The sequence below is a fragment of the Chiloscyllium plagiosum genome, chromosome 1 (genome assembly GCF_004010195.1).
Source record: "Chiloscyllium plagiosum isolate BGI_BamShark_2017 chromosome 1, ASM401019v2, whole genome shotgun sequence".
Taxonomy (NCBI): domain Eukaryota; kingdom Metazoa; phylum Chordata; class Chondrichthyes; order Orectolobiformes; family Hemiscylliidae; genus Chiloscyllium; species Chiloscyllium plagiosum.
This window is the reverse complement of record NC_057710.1, coordinates 119797682-119816990: the sequence shown is the minus strand read 5'-3', so window position 1 is coordinate 119816990 and position 19309 is coordinate 119797682. Positions and strand designations below refer to the sequence as shown.

Below are 19309 nucleotides of genomic sequence, written 5' to 3'. Positions count from 1 at the left end.
AAATGAAGCAAAACATTGATTTAGAGACTCCAATGTTAACTCCACAGTCTCATCCTTAAGGGACCAACATTCACTTTAGCTACTCTTTTTATATTTTGCCTCCATTTTATTTCTGAATTTGCCCTCACACATTTTATGGATTTTTTTTTACTAACACTTTGCTGATCTTTAAAGGTTTCTAAGGTCTTCTAGTCTGCCATACAAATCTGCAATATGGTTTGCCTTTGTTTTTAACTTCCTTGCTTAGGCATAAAATGTTTTGTGCATTCAGATACAGAACTTAAGTTTGTTCTATTATCAAATTTGCCTACAATTTCTTAGTGTGATATTAATATGGACATGTACAGCTTTGAAACATTTAATTTGGTAAGATATCTTACCATCATCGGGGGGGAAAGAAAGGAGAAAGGGAAGGCTATTGATTAGGCAGAAAGGAAGCACGCACTCACTACAAATGCTACTTTGCTGATTATTCTTTAAGAAACAGAGTTAGCAATTGCGCAACAACTTTTAAGAAAATAAATCATACAGAAAGAAACAATGTTGAATCAAGGACAACTTTATTGCTGCCAGAAGCACTTCAGCAGTACAATTGCACTTTTTCAAAGACTGCAGTACCTTTTTCAGACTGTAGAGAGAGCACTGTGCCCAAAGTCAGAGATAATTTAAGAAACTAGTAGGGGTAAAAATAACAATTAGTTCTTTCCCCTCCACATTTAGGGTAAAGCATAGGAAAGGTAAAATAGGTTTAATTTCAAGTAACTGCCCATTTAGAATTATTTTTATCTTATGTGAATTCCTGGTAATAAAACCCACTGTGATGTGAACTGAAGTTTGTTTTGTATAAAATTTCAAAACTCAGGTCCATGTAAAGTAAATTGATGTACATTTATGGCAAGTTAATGGTTTCCCAAAAATGGCACAATGCAATTAAAAGGACAAATAAATAGACATCATCTAAATTGTGGTACTTTAGTTAACTGATTTTAACATTAATTTACAAAACCATGTTCAGAATTCACAAAATCAGCCATGTTTAAAAAAATTAAATGACATTTGTTTCAGACCCAAAAGAACAGCATCTCTTCCAAACTAAAGGAAATAAAACTCAAAAGTGCTGTTCACTGTTTCCATTATAAAACAAATTTAGAGGACTTTGTAGCAATGTTTAAATTTTGTTTATAACCAAAACCTCCCCATAATTTTAGTTTTCAGGCAGTTTGCACAACAGCTTAGCTACCCAAGAAAGTTTGTTTACTTGACAATTTTTTACCATCACACATGCTGAAGAGTTACAAAAAAAACACCCCTCCAAAAATCCTCCTCAAAAATCAGTGTGTGTAAAACAACGTGCACATCAATGTATATAAGCACAAAACTACAGGACGAAATTGGATGGTAAGCAACAACTAGGCTGTCAAATGAATATGTCACAGTGAATTGTAGATTTAGAACAAAGAACAGACGGCACAAAAAAAGTCAAGATTTAGAAATAGATGCAATTATACTGACAACAAGAGAAAACGTTAGAATTGCTACAACATTTTTTTTGTTCCAGTTTTTGGGTCTTTTAATATTTTTAGTATATTCTTTTTATTTTTTTTGAGTGCTTGAATAAATGATTAGACTAAAATTAGCAGCATGAAAATGTTTGGCTCACTTCATTTCAGCCTGGTAAGGTATGCCCTTCAACACTGTTGTCTTGTGATGCAGCTCAAGCCCTGAACTTCAGCTACTTTGGCCAGTTAAATGACTGTAACTGGCTGAAGTGGAGGACAAGGAGAGATACTACCATCTTTAATCTGTAGATCTGTGCTACAGCTAGGGGATACAGTATCCACCCCCACAATTTCTTGACTGCACTCCTCATTGTACAAACGCTTTATTCCATCATAGAAGTCATCCACTTCCATCTCCTCTACTTTGCGTTTTGCTGAGGCCTGCTTGCAGCTATAGGAATCAGGTAGGCGTCGGTAGGGTGCTGCTGTACTGCTAATTCTCTTGGTGGCATCCTTGACAACAAACTCTGGCTCTGTGGTAGGGGAGGAGGATAAGCTAAATGCTCCCCTACCACACAGCACCATGGTTTGTTTACAGGGGTTGTAGATGTACACCATATTGGATGGTAGGAAAGCATGAAATGTGGATAGGTGTCCAGCCACAAGCTCTCGACAACGAATTAGTTGTAAGCTATCAAGCTGAAAAATTAACAGAATACTTTATGAAACATTTCAATGACAGAAACTGGATGCCCATAAATGATGTATTAAATACTGTCATGTAATATACTGACAATAATGTGAGATGTTGAAAGCTTAAATATTGTATTTGCTCCTTTACAAAAAAGCGAGTTCCATTTCCTGGCAGTCTAAATATCTGTCACAATGCAGTAGTTAACATAGCTTAAAATTCTTAACATCAACTACATTAAATAGCCCGATATAGTGGGTCTAGTTTCAGGAGAAATTTTTCGAAATTGTTCAGTAGGACACTAATTATCCTGGTGCTACTGCAATTAAAGTGTTCTGAGCTACTTTATGACCTTGCTGTAATCACAGTAGTTTTGTAATTCCATTTTTTTTGCCACAAGTGATAAGAACTTAGGGTAAGAGTACGCCATTTAGGCATTTAAACCTGCTTGGTTATTCAATAAGATCTTCTATTTCACGTCCTCCTTCCCACACTATCCCTATGCCCCTTGATAGCCAAAGGTCCAACAAACAGTCTGTAATACATTCACAACTGATGATCCACCACACTCTAGCATGCTGAATTCTTGACCTATGAGTGAACAAATTTCTCCTCAGTTCTAAACTAAATAGCAAACCCCTTATTCAGAGATTGTGATCACAATTGTTTTAGATTCCCCTGTTAGTGTAGACACTGAGAAAATGTCTTCCCTGTCAGGTCACTTCAAAAACTGGTTTCAATTACATTACTTCTCATTTTCAACTCCAGGTATTTTCTACTCAACCCCTTCTCATAGGACAATCCTCTAATCACAGGAAACAGCCTAATGAATCTTCACTGCACTCTAGAAGCATGCCTTTCTTTCAGTGACACCATGAAAACTGTACAAACTGCTTCAGGTGTGGCCCTTAATAATTCTAGTAAGAGTTCTTTACTCCTATATTGCCACTCTTCTCTAACAAAAGCTAGCTAATACTGTCGTCTTAACTGCATGTTGCATTTGCAAGTTAACTGTTTGATGTATAAGGTATCTAGGCCTCTCTGAATGCAAATAATTCCTAGTCTCCTGTGAAATAAAATATACTGCTTTCATTTTTGTTCCTGATTGCCATGTTCTTGCCCCCTTGGACTAGACAGGTAGGTGCAAATGTGGACCAACTCCAGTTCCTGAAGCAAAACCTAAGTTCTATCTGATTACTATGACCATTACACATAAACATTGGAACAATTTGCTGATTGATCTTGACTAGCACAGACACAATGGGCTAACAGGCTTTTTTCTGTGCTGCAGATCTTTATAATACATGCCAAATGTTTTTTTTATATAAAAACACAAGCACCTAACCCAGATAAATGTAAGTTGCTCATACCTGTGCCTTTTTCAGCAGATCAATAGTGACAGCTAGCCAATCAGGAATGGATGTTTCCAGCTTGAGACTGATGATAGCCAGTGCAAGTGTAGAGCCCTTGAACTGTAGAAGCTGGTGACAAGCCACACAGTGCTGTAGCTGCCTAATAAGGAGTGCAATATGTTGGGATGGGGTCATCTTAGGCAGGTCGCTGAGTAACTGGGGACGGCTGGTTAGCATCATCGCATGAAACTGAACAAACATTAACGTTAAGTTATTTCAACCATAATGACAAAGAAAACATTGCTAGAGTATTCATCCATGAAAAAACATCATGAGGATGCACTGGTTTCCAGTATGTATATAGCTCCACCTCAAGTTAGAGACAATGTTACCTTTACTCCATGATGCTGATGTTAGCTAATCTCATGTGTGAGGCACAAGAAATCAGCTAACTCTATAATGATTGAAACTGGGCTCTTCAGGGTCTGAAAAGTTTAGCCACCCATTTTACAAGGTCTACTGTTATCAGAACCAAATGCCCATCTATAAGAATGTCCAAAGGAAATAAAGCACCACAAACATTTGTAAACACATGTATGAATATGGAGGGTAAAGTCAGTTAATTCCTTTGCCTGTGGATTTGCACTGTGAAGCAGTACTGAAGCCTGACAGCTAAGAGGAATTAAGGTACCCCCACAATGAAATTCCAAGGGTTACAGCATAACACAAAATTGAACATCATAATGCAGTGCTTAAATCCTACTATTAACTCGTTATTACAGAAATAGGATACAAAGGGAATCCTCACCACCAGCATTAGCATGGAGTTGAAACTTGCAGGACTAAGGAGCATCAAATATTTCACACAATCTCTCCCACAGATATGATCATAAATATGGTAATAATTACCAAAAGATGTGGCTAAGCAAATGGTACAGATTTCTTTTTAAAAACATAAGACAAGAGAAGATGAAGCAAGGCCATAGAGGATTACAATGATACGCTCAAGTGGAGCATAAACACTGGCAACAGACTAGCTGGGTTAACTGGTTTGGTTTTGTGTTGTATATCCAGGAAATGATCAAAGAAACCAAGCCAGTTTCCACACATGGAGGGCAAGATGGGTGGAATTTGAACAAATCACTATTGTAGCTGTCCTTTACAGTACAATGGTGAGCCATTTCTGAGTCTGTAGTTAGATGCAGTAACCAAGGTATTGTCTCAATGCTAACTTCTTTCCCCCAACCCTCAGACAGTAGTTTTGAACTCCACATTTGCAGGGAGGAAGGTTGTCGCCTGCAATTAGTGCAGTGCTGCAAAATGGTATATTATTTGGATTATGTCTGACTTCATCATCTATTGTCAACACATCAATTTTCCAAGAAACATTAAAAAATATACAAAGTAGACAGAGAGTCAAAATTATATCATGTTACACTAAGCAGCAGCAAGAAGTAGATTCATTTTGATTAAATTCAAAGTTCTAGAATTATTGTTTCTCAGGAGGAGACAAGACAACAGACATGTACACAAACATTGCATGTCTGATATAAATAACATTGCATAAATCATTTCCCAAACCACCTTTGGTGTTGTGGATAAATTACTGGACCTAAACAGCTTCAAAGTATTTTATGAACATGCATGCAATCATTGGAGTAATTAAATCAAACTTTTCAAACCATGCTTACAATATGAAGAAAATCCAACGGTGTTGCTGTGTGCAAATCCCAGTTCAATTTATCCAGTACAATCCTCTCCATTCTAAGAATATCTGCAGATGAACAACCACAGTTGCTAGTCTTTACCATGTCCTTTAGAGATGGAATGATCTGCAGCAGAGAAATACAAGAGAATTACTTTATGAATATCAGATATGCATCCAATCAGAATGCATAAGTGTAAATACATTGGTTACTTTCAGCTGCCTGGAAGCAGTAGAAACTCAAATCACTGCTTAATCTGAAGCATGTAAGGGTTTTTAAAATACACATCCCGAGGCACATCTGAAAAGACCCAATGAAGAACAATTCCATATTTGTAGGGTCATAATGCTACAGGTTTTTGGTTTAGCTGAAAGTATAAATAATTGATATTTAATACACAGCAGTGTAGCATTTACTACCATGAGTTAAGGTAACCATAATTAAAACAAGCACTCTAGCGTGTGATCCTGAAATAAAGATGTTACTTCACAAACAGTTAATAACTTTTAGCTTTGACGTTATAGAAGTCTAGTATGTCTGCTAGGACAGAAAGTGATTATCTCAGCAGTTTCAGGAAAGAGAAAAAAATTAAATAAATTTTGTTAATTTGAAAAAAGTCAACCAACCTCATCTTCTTCATTGGTTTTAGCTGCCAGGAAGAAACAACTGATAGCTATACACCACAGATACTTTGGACGGGCCTTGAAAATCAGGAAAAGTACAAAATTAAACCGTGCATATTTAAATACTTAATTATAAAATATCAAACTGTGTACCGATCCTATATTGGTGCTTAAAAATAGCAAATTGCATTTTGTAATTTTTCAAAACCAAAAAGACATGCTATATTTTGTGCATGTTTTAGTTTCAATTTTGACTGTCAATATTTGCAGTAATTCATCATTGGTTAGTTTGATTCCTTTTGCTTTAAATAAATCATTTTCATGTCAATTAGTTGTAAATTTGGTTCACTTGGAAATTCAGACAAATCCAGTCTCATGGCATTGCAATGGTTTTCACTTGTATATGCAAAAATATCCACATAAGTAATTTGTGTGAATTTTATAGTTCTCAGTCAAAGCCAGCAAATCAAGTAGAAACTAGTACAAAAATAAAATACAGCAAGTCTTGGGGATATTTGAAATTCACAGTTGGCCCCAATCATCACAGTTGAATGTTTAAAAAAAAGGATATCTAAACTACACAATCTTCATAGATTTGCTTTTAATCCCATGATTTGAAATACAGTTATATGATAAATAGAAAGACTAGAAAAAGCAAAGAACTAATATAGATTAATGAAATGATGGCAGCCATTTAGTCTACTATTGGCTTTGACCAAACAATTTTTCAGTCTAGCCCAACCTTTTGGTCAGTAAGCATTTTAGTTTACAGGAGCAAAAACTTGTATGCAAGTATTTGAAAAAAAAAAGCCACACTCCTTATAGAAAGAAACTGAAGGAGTGTGTAAAAAGGCTAGAGTTGTCTTCGTTCAGGTATAAATCAGGTTAAATAGGATGTAACACAAGTTCCTTACCTTTACCAGAGCTAAAAACCTGTCCAAAATAGTGATGGCAAGGGAAAGTGTTTCTGGATAAAAATGGAATTTTCTGTTCAAGTCAGCCAGCCATTGAATGACCTCATCCCGCTGTGCTGGAGAGACATCTGTATCCTGCAGAAAACAGTGAAGGGGATTTCCATATAAATGCTGCATTTAATAGGCTGAAATGATTGCTTAACTTCACTTTGCTGCCTGCCTCCCATATTGTTTCACTTTGTCATTTAAAAACATATCTACCCAGCTTATATATTTAATGAGCCAGTCTTCACTGTTCTCTGAAACACAGAATTTCAAATACCAACATCCTCACTGAAGAAATTCTTCCTAAAGGCATTGTGGGTCTACCTACAGCACATGGATGGGCTGCAGCAGGTAAGGCAGCAGCTCACCACCACTTTCAAGGGCAACTAGGGATGGGCAATAAGTTCTGCCCATCCATGAACAATTTTTTTTAAAAACCTGAAATGAGACCTCTTATTTTAAAGCCATGTCCCATTGTTAACAATTGTCCACAGGAGGCAAAACATTCTTTCAACATTTACCCTATCAAAGCCTTTTAAAATGATATGTTTCAAAAAGATAACCTTACATTTTAAAAAAGACTCCAATGAGTATAGGCACAACCTGTTAAAACATTCCTCATAATACAACCTCTTTCTCCCAGAAATCAGCCTAGAGAACCTTCTCTGAACTTCTTCCAAGACAACCATAATCTCTTATATAAGGAGACAAAAACCAGTGGACAGTACTCCATGTGCAATATCTTGTGGTGTTACAGAGATATAATACATCAAGTATTAATATTAGATGGTCATATGTGTGAGAAACCTTATTTAACGAGACAAGGACACTGACTTGAAGTAACTAGTCTGTATCCCAAACACTCACTCCATTCCATGGAGCTGCAAATGTTTACATAAACTCTAAAGGAAAGGACATCATTGGACAACTCTTTTCGAACATCAATATGCAGGTCTGATCTTTTAGCAGTTAACTGAGACATTAATAAAAATAATGACAATGGTTAAAAGCCACAAGCAAAAGATCATGGTTAACTGATTCCTTTAAGAATCCTTCACTACTATCTGGTTCAATCACACTAACTGACATAAATCACGTGACCAAGATCTTTGCATACATAAATAATGTTTTTACCAAACAGATTGCCTATCTGAGATACCTTCACAGAGACTCCTCTCAAAAGCTGCAAATCTTGTTTATGACTTGGAAACCAGCCAGAATAGTGTCCTTGCTGCAAACAGAAGTCGGAAGGATCTCAAACCAACAACAATGATTTCAAGGGAAGGGTAACTACCAGTTACTCGGGCTTCAGTAAAACTTAATTTGGATGCAATCATTGCAGCTTGACAGATTTTAGCTTTCTAAACTAGAACTGACTTGTTCAAGATAACATCCCATTGCACAGAAATATGTATTACCTATTGTATTTTTGGGTGTACGTCTATTCGTAGGAATTAGGAAGTACGTGTACATTTTTACTTGAATTGGCTTTTAGCAATAAAAAAAAAATTCCTTGTGTGTTTAACTCAAGAATATCTATCTGGTTTAATTCTTACATTCTGCACTGCAAAGCAAATACATCCTTTCAAAATTCAAAGTGACTACTACAATCAAATGGAGTAGAGAAAGAGGAAAATTATTTTGTCTCTCCTCACCTGGTCATAAAACTAATTATTTTAAGACTTTTCTACCTTTAAATTTAATTGCCCTTGCAGTAAACATTATATTGTATCTACCAAATTTCCACTCACTCACTTAACCTATCAATATCTCTTTACAGAATCGATGCATCCCTCTTTGATTTGCGTTGTGACTGACCTTTGAATCACCAGCAAATTCAGCTATAATACAGTAGTCCCTTCATCCAAGATAATACAGCAAACATTTTATTAACTGGTACCTATGGGACCAGGAGTGTGCTAGTTGATCAAGAGGTCCACACAGTCAATGTAAAAACAACATTAAGTAATAGAAATGTAGTGTAGCAGGTATACACATTGCTGTTAAACTTTATTTACAGAATATATCACAAACAATAATGTAGTTTTGCATTAAATAAAATTTACCGCCAGACAGCCTTTTCACTCGCACCCTCTACTGACTACTCTGACATTATGGTAGTTTGCAGTACTTGAGGAGAAATTGAATCAACTTGATATTTTGTGTAGACATTCGATTGACTATGTACATTGAGAAATAAATTTTTAAGACTAAAATATTTGGCCAGAATAACACTGTAAACTTCATGGTATGTGCAAGATATAATTTTTGCCACTTTATTGAGTGTGCTAGTTCATATGGTTAAAAACAAAATTTGCTGTATATACTTCACAAAAAATTGAGCCTTAAGCAATTATTCCTGTGGCTCTGCACATTAGTAGTTTGTGGTTTTGCTCTTGAAAATTATAACTTTCAGTGTATCATCGGTTCCTATAAGAATAAAAGTTAAAGCCAGGATTAAGTTTCATTAGCTTTTCCCAAAAGATGGCCAATGTCATACACTGAAAGACTGTACCATACATGTGCAACATTGAGCAGTTCAAGGTGAAATGATTTTCAAACCAAAATACATTGCAAAACAGAAAATGTGTACAATATTAAGCAAAAAACACACCTATACTGTCCAGGCCCTATCTAGAGATTGAATCTGGTTAAAGCACATTGCAGTTGAAGTCTCAGGATTAGCAGTCTGGAGCAACATGTGCCCAGACTTTAGTGCAAGTTCAAAACAGAAGCCAAGAACAGCTCTGGGAGTTTAAAGTAAAGAGGATAGGAAACAATGCTGGGAATCAGACAGCCATGGAGTTATCCAGCATGGAAACAGACCCGTCGGTCCAACTCGTCCATGCCGACCAGATATTCTAAACTGGTCTAGTCCCATTTGCCCAATTTTGGCCCATATCCCCCAAACCATTCCTCTTGATGTGCTCGTCCAGATTCTTTACCAGCCTCCACCACTTTCTCTGGCAGCTTGTCCCATGCACGCACCACTCTCTGCATGAAACATTTGCTTCTCAGACGCCTTTTAAATCTTCCCCCTCTCACCTTAAACCTTTGGACTTCCCTATCCTGGAAAAAAGCCCTTGGATACTCACCCTTTCCATGCTCATGATTTTATAAACCTAAGGTCACCCCTCGGTCTCTGATACTCCAGGGAAAACAGCCCCAGCCTATTCAGCTTCTCCCTACAGCTCAAACCCAGTAACATCCTTGTAAATCCTTTCTGAACCTTTCCAAGTTTCATAACATCATTCCAATAGGAAGGAGACCAGAAATGAACAGTATTCTAAAAATGGCCTCACCAATGTCCTGTATAGCTGTAACATGATATCCCAACTCCAATATTCGGTGTTCTGACCAATGAAAGCAAACATGCCAAATGCCTTCTTCACGACCCTACTACCTGCAACTCCATTTTCAAGTAACTATGCAACTGCGCCCCAAGGTCTATTTGTTTGGCAACACTCCCCAGGGCCCTACCATTGACTGTATAAGTCTTGCTCCAGTTTGTCTTACTAAAACGCAACACTTCACATTTATCTAATTTAAACTACATCTGCCACTTCTTGGTCAATGGCCCATCTGATCAAAGTCCCGTTGTACTCAAAGATAGCCTTCACTGCCCACTACACAAACTATTTTGGTGTCATTTGCAAACTTACTTACCATATCTTCTATATTCACAGCTCGATTAATTATACAAATGTCAAAAAGCAGTGGACCCAGCACCAATCCTTGCAGCCCTGAAGCATCAAATCAATTCTGTCACTGATACTCTAAAGCCTCTCCAGCTTTGTGACAATCAAAAATACGTTTTTAGCATTGCTGCAAACAATCACTTTAACACTTCAATTTTTATGTATATAATGCATCTCTATTGATCTGTTAAACAAAAACATTTGGATTGTTAGTAATCTATCACTTCCTTTTAGCTCACACTATAAAGGGCATTTTGGATATGTCACAGTGTCATGATCCACTGAACTATTCTTTCAAAGGGCAAGGCATCCTTACTATCAACATCAGAATGAAAACTAAACTATTAAATCAGTTTTTTTTCTATGATCTTTTCATGTCAATAATTCAAAATCCCAAAACATGCCTTTTGGAATATATCTGCTTACCTGTTTAAAACCAACCAGTTCAGCTGGAAGTATTATATTCAATGCCTACTACTGCTTAGGAATGTGATCTAATGTGAAATCAAAATCAAATTTAAAAGATTGAATCACAGGTCCAGAATGCAGCAGAAAAGAATCTATTATGAATTTACATTATTACTATTTGAGAGGAGTTTCATTTTAAAAGATCATCTGACAAGACACTGCCCTTGGGGTCAACTCAAGAAATGATTTATCCCTTCAAATAGGCGAAAAAAAACCTTCCACCCCACCAACCTCCATACACATCGCATCATCTTCCGCCATTACAAATGGACCCCACCACCAGAGATATATTTCTCTCCCCACCCCATCCATCTTCTGTAAAGTCCCTCATCAGGTCCATTCCGCTCCCCCCCCACCCCAAACTCACCCTTCCCTCCCGGCACCTTCCCCTGCCGCCACAGGAATTACAAAACCTGAGCCCACATTTCCCCCCTCACCTCCATCCATGACCCCAAAGGAGCCTTCCACATCCAAAGTTTCACCTGCACTTCCACACGTCATTTACTGTATCCGTTGCTCCCGATGCGGTCTCCTCTACATTGGGAAGACGAGACGCCTACTCACAGACCGCTTCAGAGGACACCTCCAGGACACCCACACCAATCAACCAAGCCCACTGCCCCGTGGCCAAACATTTCAACTCCCCCTCTCACTCTGCCGAGGACATGCAGTTCCTGGGCCTCCTCCATCGCCACTCCCTTTCCACCAGACACCTGGAGGAAGAATGCCTCATCTTCCACCTCCAACCCCAGGGCATCAATGTGGATTTCACCAGTTTACTCATTTCCTCTCCCCTCACCTTACCCCAGTTCCAACCTTCCAGCTCAGCACCACCCTCATGACCTGTCCTACCTGTCAATCTTCCTTCCCACCTATCCGCTTCACCCTCCTCTCCACCTTTACCCCCACCTCCATCCACCTATTGCACCCTCAGCTACCTTCTCCCTAGCCCCAACCCTCCCTCCCATTTCTCTTTCCAACCCAGAGGCTCCCAGCCTCATTGCTGAAGAAGAGCTTTTGCCTGAAACATCAATTTTCCTGCTTCTCAGATGCAGCCTGACCTCCTGTGCTTTTCCAGCACCACACTCTCATCTCTTATCCTTTCAAATGTTAACTTCAGAAATAGAGGTATTAGATAGATCAGACTTTGGATCTAACCAAAGTACTACTTTTTATTTAGTTTTTGAGATGCTGTGGGTGCCACTGGCTAAACCAGCATTTGTTGCTCATTCTTAACTACTGCTCTTAACTGTTCTCAAGGAGGTGGTGGTGAGCTGCCTTCTTGAACTGCTGCAATCCATTTGGTGTATTGTTGCTGTCAAGTTACTGTCAAATTGGTGTAGCCAGGGAGCTCCAAGATTTTGACGCAGCAACACTGAAGGCAATGGATATATTTCCAAATCAGCATGGGGCGGCATGGAGGGGAATTTGCAGGTGACTTTAGATAGTAGCCATCCTGGGTTTGGAATGCAGGGTCAAAGGACCCTTGATGAATTTCTGCAACGCTTTCCGTTGATGTTACACACTAATGCAATTTTGCAGATGTGAAGAAAGAGTGAAGATGGAAGATGGGTTAGAAACCAAATAGAATGCTTTGCTATGGATGTCATCGAGCTCCTCAAGTGCTGTTGGAGCTACATCCATTCAGGCAACTGAAGAGTATTCCATCACACTCTTGACTTGGGCCTTGTAGATGGTGAACAGGCTTTGAGGAATCAGAAAGACAGTTACTCACTATGGGACATCTAGTTTCCAACGAACTCTTCTGACAACAATAAGAGGCTTTTGCATGGTTGAGTTTGAGACACAAACATTGGCCAAGTGGTTAATAGTGAGGAAGACATTCCTGTGTTACAGAAATATTATAGATAGGTTGGTCAGATAGGCAGATCAGTGGTAGATGGAATTTAACCCCCAAAAAGTTATTTTGGAAGTTGTTCCAACACAAGGGAATACTCAATGGATGGCAGGACAGTAGGAAGCTCAGAGTAACACAAGAATTTTGGAGTGCTTGTCTATTTATCCTATCCATGTCCCTCATGATTTTATAAACCTCTATACGGTCACTCCTCAGCCTCCGACGCTCCAGGGAAAACAGCCCTAGCCTAGCTCAAATCCACCAACCTTGGCAACATCCTTGTAAATCTTTTCTGAACCCTTTCAAGTTTCATAATATCCTTCTTCACAAAGAGACCAGAATTGCACACAATATTCCAAAATGGCCTAACCACCGTCCTGTACAGCCACAACATGACCTCAACATGTGCTCAATACTCTGACCAATAAAGGAAAGCATATCAAACGCCGCCCTCACTATCCCATCTACCTGTGACTCCACTTTCAAGGAGCTATAAACCTGCACTCCAAGGTCTCTTTGTTCAGTCACACTCCCTAGGACCTTACCATTAAATGTATAAGTCCTAAGATTTGCTTTCCCAAAATGCAGCACCTCGCATTTACCTAAATTAAATTCCATCTGCCACTTTTCAGCCCAGTGGCTCATCTGATCAAGATCCCATTGTTAACCAAGGTAACCTTCTCTGCTGTCCACTACATCTCCAATTTTGGTGTCATCAGCAAACTTACTAACTACACCTCTTAAGCTCACATCCAAATCATTGATATAAATGATGAAAAGTAGTGGATCCAGCACCCACTTGTGGCACTCCACTGGGCGCAGGTCTCCAGTCTGAAAAATAACCCTGCACCACCATCCTCTTCCTTCTACCTTAAGCCAGTTCTGTATGCAAATGGCTAGTTCTCCTTGCTAACCAGCCTCCCCGGGGAACCTTGTCAAGTGCCTTACTGAAGTCCATATAGATCACATCTACCACTCTGCCCTCATCAATCCTTTGTTACTTCTTCAAGAAAACTTAACAAGTTTGTGAGACGTGATTTCCCATGCACAAAGCCATGTTGACTGTCCCTAATCAGTCTCTGCCTTTCCAAATACATGTACATCCTGTCCCTCAGGATTCCCTCCAACAACTTACCCACCACCGTCGTCAGGCTCACCGGTCTATAGTTCCCTGGCTTGACCTTACCACCTTTCTTAAATAGTAGCACCACGTTAGCCAACCTCCAGTCTTCCGGCACCTCATCTGTGACCATCGATGACACAAATATCTCAGTAAGAGGCCCAGCAATCACTTCTCTAGCTTCCCAAAGAATTCTAGGGTACACCTGATGAGGACCTGGGGATGTATCCACCTTTGTGTTTCAAGACACTTCCTCCTCTGTAATGTGGACATTTTTCAAGATAGCACCATCTATTTCCCTACATTGTATATCTTCCATGTCCTTTTCCACAGTAAACACTGATGCAAAATACTCGTTTAGTATCTCCCCCATCTCCTACTGCTCCACACAAAGACTGCCTTACTGATCTTTGAGGGGCCCTATTCTCTCCCTAGTTACCCTTTTGTCCTTAATGAATTTGTAAAATCCTTTTGGATTCTCCTTAACACTATTTGCCAAAGCTACCTCATGTCCCCGTTTTGCCCTCCTGATTTCCCTCTTAAGTATACTCCAAATGCCTTTATACTCTAAGGATTCACTCAATCTATCCTGTCTATGCCTGACAGATGCTTCCTTCTTTTTCTTAACCAAAACCTCAATTTCTTTAGTCATCCAGCATTCCCTAGACCTTTCAGCCTTTCCTTTCACCCTAACAGGAATATACTTTCTCTGGATTCTCGTTATCTCATTTCTGAAGGCTTCCCATTTTTCAGCCGTCCCTTTACCTGCGAACATCTGAACCCAATCAACTTTTGAAAGATCTTGCCTAATACCGTCAAAATTGGCCTTTCTCCAATTTAGAACTTCAACTTTTAGATCTGGTCTATCTTTTTCCATCACTATTTTAAAACTAATAGAATTATGGTCACTGGCCCCAAAGTACTTCCTCACTGACACCTCAGTCACCTTATTTCCCAAGAGTAGGTCACGTTTTGCACCTTCTCTCATCGGTACATGCTGAATCAGAAAATTTTCTTGTACATGCTTAACAAATTCCTCTCTATCTAAACCCTTAACACTATGGCAATCCCAGTCTATGTTTGGAAAGTTAAAATCCCCTACCATAACCACCCTATTATTCTTACAGATAACTGAGATCGCCTTACAAATTTGTTTCTCAATTTTCCTATGACTATTAGAGGAGTCTATAATACAATCCCAATAAGATGAACATCCCTTTCTTATTTCTCAGTTTCATCCAAATAACTTCACTGGATGTATTCCCAGGAATGTCTTCCCTCAGTACAGCTGTAATGCTATCCCTTATCAAAAAGGCCACTCCGGTTCTTCTCTTGCCTCCCTTTCTATCCTTCCTGTAGCATTTGTATCCTGGAACATTAAGTTGCCAGTCCTGCCCATCCCTGAGCCATGTTTCTGTAATTGCTATGACAGCCCAGTCTCATATTCCTAACCATGCCCAGAGTTCATATGCCTTCCCTGTTAGGCCCTTTGCACTGAAATAAATGCAGTTTAATTTATCAGTGCTACCTTGTTCTCGGCTTTGTCCCTGCCTGCCCTGACTCTTTAGCTTGCTTCTTTTCTCAACTGGACCAGTCTCAGATTGATCTCTTTCTTCATTATCACCCTGGGTCCATGTCATGACATTTAAGGTTATGACTAAGTGCTGGAAAGTGAGATTAGAATAGATAAGCTGCATCAACCTGATGAGTCGCAAGGTCTCGTTAGTCCTTTATGACTCTGGATTCATGTCTAATCTAATACCATAATACTGTAAATAGCAGAGGCTCCGGCGCTGATCCTTGTGGCACTCCACTAGACACAGACAAGACATTTAAGGATAGGAGGCTGTCTCTATTCTGCCCTTCCTGTCCATGCTAATAAAGTCATCCCCCACATCATGAATCCTTGCCTTGCATATTAACCTTTGATTGGCAGCTAGCACATCCACCCATATTTGCAACTCTCTCTGCAGGCCAAACTTTGTGGCGTAACATGGAAGCATGACTGAAGCAACAAAAAGGTGTTATGAAATCACTTTAATTTGTGCTCTCTCTCTCACAAAGTATAGCAATTTTAAAAACCTATCACACCAAATTTCCTAAAGCTCAAATAAACAGTACCGTGAATTAGTTAGGGCTTAACTATTCAGTAATCATTCAATTTAAAGTGAACTTTAAATTTATTGAACAAACATAATACTTCCTCACAGGGAAGAAGGTTCAGATTAATGATTGTGGAAACAACAGGAGTGTCCAGAGGTAACTCTGAAAGAATTTAAATTTTGTTACAAGACTCATTTGAAATTGCAGCAGCTCTTATATTTTTCAAAAATTCTGTTCATGACAATACTTTTAAATTCAGTCAATTGTGAGAAGGTAATGGTGGAGTAGTACTGTTGCAAGACTGGTAATTCTAGACTCGAATCCCACCACGGCAGATAAATATTGGTCAGACACTGGAATTAACTCCCTGTCGTTCATCAAAAGAGTAACATGGAATCTTTAATATCCAGAGCAAGCAGATTTAATATTTCCTGTGAAAGACAACCATCAACAATGCAGTTCACTCAGTAATGTGTTTGAATGCCAGCTTGGATTTAATGGGTCCACCAATTCCAGAGACTTCATTACATTTTCTCCAGTCTCCACTCCTTAAAAAAAATCCACATTCATCTATTCTAATCTTCTTCCTTTTTAAGATATCGATATAAGATTTTACAATTTGGTTTGTGTCTTGCTACTTTGCTGTAACCATATGCAGATTATAGATCTTGTTGCATTTGGACATTGATTGCTTCAGTATCCGAGAAGTCGTGAATGATGTTGAACATTGTGCAGTCAGTGAACATCTCCACTTCTGACCTTTGCTGGAGGGAAGGTGATTGATGAAGCAGCTGAAACTGGCTGAGCCTAAGGCACTCCCCTAAGGAACCCTGTAGTGATGCCTTGAATAAAGATAACTGACCTCCAAAAAAAAAACAATAATTTGTTTTTGTGCTTAGGTATGACTACAAAAGTGGAAGGATTTCTTTCCCAAATCCCATCGATGCCAGTTTTGCTAGGGTTCCTTGATACCAAACTTGGTCAAAAACAGCTTTGAAGTCAAGGGCAGTCACTCTCACCTCTGGAGTTCAGCGCTTTGGTCTGTGTTTGACCCAAGATTGCAGTGAGAAAAGAAACCAGGAGGCCCTGGCAGAACCCAAATTCAGTGTCAACAAGGTTAATACTGAGCAAATGCTGCATGAACGCACTTTACTGATGGTCAAAGGTAGGTTTAATGGAACAGTGGTGGGCCAGAGTGGATTTGTCCTGCTCTGTTCATCTAGGTCAAACTTGGGAAATTTTGCACATTGCCAGATAGATGCCAGTGTTGTATTTGTGCTGGAACAGATTGGCAAGGGGAACAGCAAGCTCTGGAGCACAAGTCTTCAGTATTACTGCCAGAATGCTGTCAGGGCCCATAGCTTTTGCAGTATTCAGTATCTTCAGCACAGATATCATGCAGGATAAATTGAATTGGCTGAAGACTAGCATCAATGATACTGGGTAGCTCTGGATGAGATCAAGGTGAAATATCTGCTTAGCACCTGGCTGGATATGGTTGCAAATGCTTTAGCCTTGTTTTTTCACTATGATGTATGCACCTAATTATCAAGGATGGGGATATTTGAGCAGCCTCTTCCATTAAGGTTAACTGTGCACAATATTTACCTTTGCTGGAAATGAGGAATTCTGTATCTGCCTGAAAGGAAATGCAATAAAGTTCATTGTGACTGACACCTGGGATTAGAAAGTTGTCCCAAGGAGAGATTTAATAGACTAGATCTAATTTCCTGACTGTTCAGAGGAATGTGAATTGATGGAAGTGAAACATGTGAAATCCTTAATGTGTTTGATAGGATTGGTGCTGGCAGGACTTCCCTGTATGCAGAATCTACAAACAGGGTTGCAGCCTTGGAATAAAGAATTAAACATTTGTGACTGAGATGGTGAAATGTCTTTATCCCAAAAGCTGTGAATCTTGGAATTTTGTATCTCAGAACCATAGATGCTTAGCCATTGACCGACTTTTGGACACAAAAGGTTTTTTAGGAATAAATCAGGGATAAAATGCATGAAGGTAAAGTTGAAGCAGAATATCAGCCATGATCTTATTAAATTGAGGAGCAAGTTTGAAAACCTAGTCCTGCTTTATGTAGTCTAATATGTTCATCTACTAATATCTAGTATTGGATATACTGTATGCTATCTCACCACTTGGCACCTTCATTTTATATGGTAGCTAACATTTAGTTTAAAAACACAAAATGCCTTCAATCAAAATCACTTCACAAACTAAGCACCCATTCAGTTCTGTAACATTCTCAAAATAGTTTTATGATGGAGTAATTAAAGAAACTGATCAAAATAAACACTAATAGATGCAATATTTCATAGCAAAGTCTCCTAAACTCCTACGCAAATAAATTGGTCTACAAACAAGCATAGAAATAGATTTTGTATATATTAGATTAACAACATCTTGCCACAAACTGAACTCTCTAATAATCAAGCAGGATTTGTATAAGTAACTGTAACTGATTACAATCTTAAGAAAACATATCACCAAAGTCATTTTCTCTCAATTATGGTGCCAGAAAAATACTTTTTTTTTTAAAAAAAGCATGCTCTCCTGAATGTTTCATATAGTCTATTATACATGTAATATAATAGTTACCGGATTGGATAGGTATTTTGGCACGTACACCTTCCACATCTGTTCTTCCCTAGAGACTGCATTTTCCAAAAGGACGGACAGCCTCTGACTCTCCAAGGGTCCTGAAAACTTCATGACACCCCTTGGATATGCCAACCTCCCAAATGGATACAGCTACCTGCAAATTAAAAACAAACTGAATCAATATAAAAGAGTTTTCTCACAGGCATAAAATGGATTTGTACAGAATGTACATATATACAGCACCTTTCATGGCAACAGGACTCCCAAAATACTTTATAGCCAAAGCTTTTGAAGGACAGTCATTGCAGTAATGTAGGAATTGCAGGCAACATGCAAACAGCAAGCAGCTACTAACAATGTGATAGCATACAAGTAATCTATTTTGAGATGCTGATTAAAGGTTAAAGATTGGATTGAAATTGGGGATAACTACAATGAAATAGTGTGATGTGACTCTATGTTGTCATGAAAGGAGACATGAGACCTTGATATAATATCTCATCTAAAAGTTGGCACCTCAAACAGTGCAGTGCACTCAGTACAACAATGGAGTGTCTGTCTTGATTAATAAAGATGGAATGAGATGTAATACTAACAACTGAGCCAAAGTTGAGG

The 19309-nt window shown here is 38.7% G+C and overlaps 1 protein-coding gene across 1 annotated transcript; it reads right to left on the bottom strand.

Moving 5' to 3' along the window:
* Positions 1-543: 543 nt before the first annotated feature.
* Positions 544-18848, bottom strand: ccni (cyclin I). The gene is made up of 6 exons (XM_043695560.1): positions 18692-18848; positions 6786-6920; positions 5875-5949; positions 5234-5374; positions 3561-3791; positions 544-2198 (listed from the first exon to the last, which is right to left on the bottom strand). The coding sequence occupies exons 1-6, from the start codon at positions 18803-18805 to the stop codon at positions 1746-1748; spliced, it is 1149 nt and encodes a 382-aa protein (XP_043551495.1). The 5' UTR covers positions 18806-18848; the 3' UTR covers positions 544-1745.
* Between the last annotated feature and the right edge of the window lie 461 nt (positions 18849-19309).

Bases quoted from the DNA above. Each gene is read 5' to 3' on its own strand.
- ccni (XM_043695560.1), bottom strand. From the start codon at position 18,805: ATGAAGTTTTCAGGACCCTTGGAGAGTCAGAGGCTGTCCGTCCTTTTG. The intron at 5,950-6,785 runs GTAAGGAACTTG...CTGATTTTCAAG, and splicing joins GGTTTTTAGCTCTGGTAAAG to GCCCGTCCAAAGTATCTGTG. The intron at 5,375-5,874 runs GTTGGTTGACTT...TCTCTGCTGCAG, and splicing joins AAACCAATGAAGAAGATGAG to ATCATTCCATCTCTAAAGGA.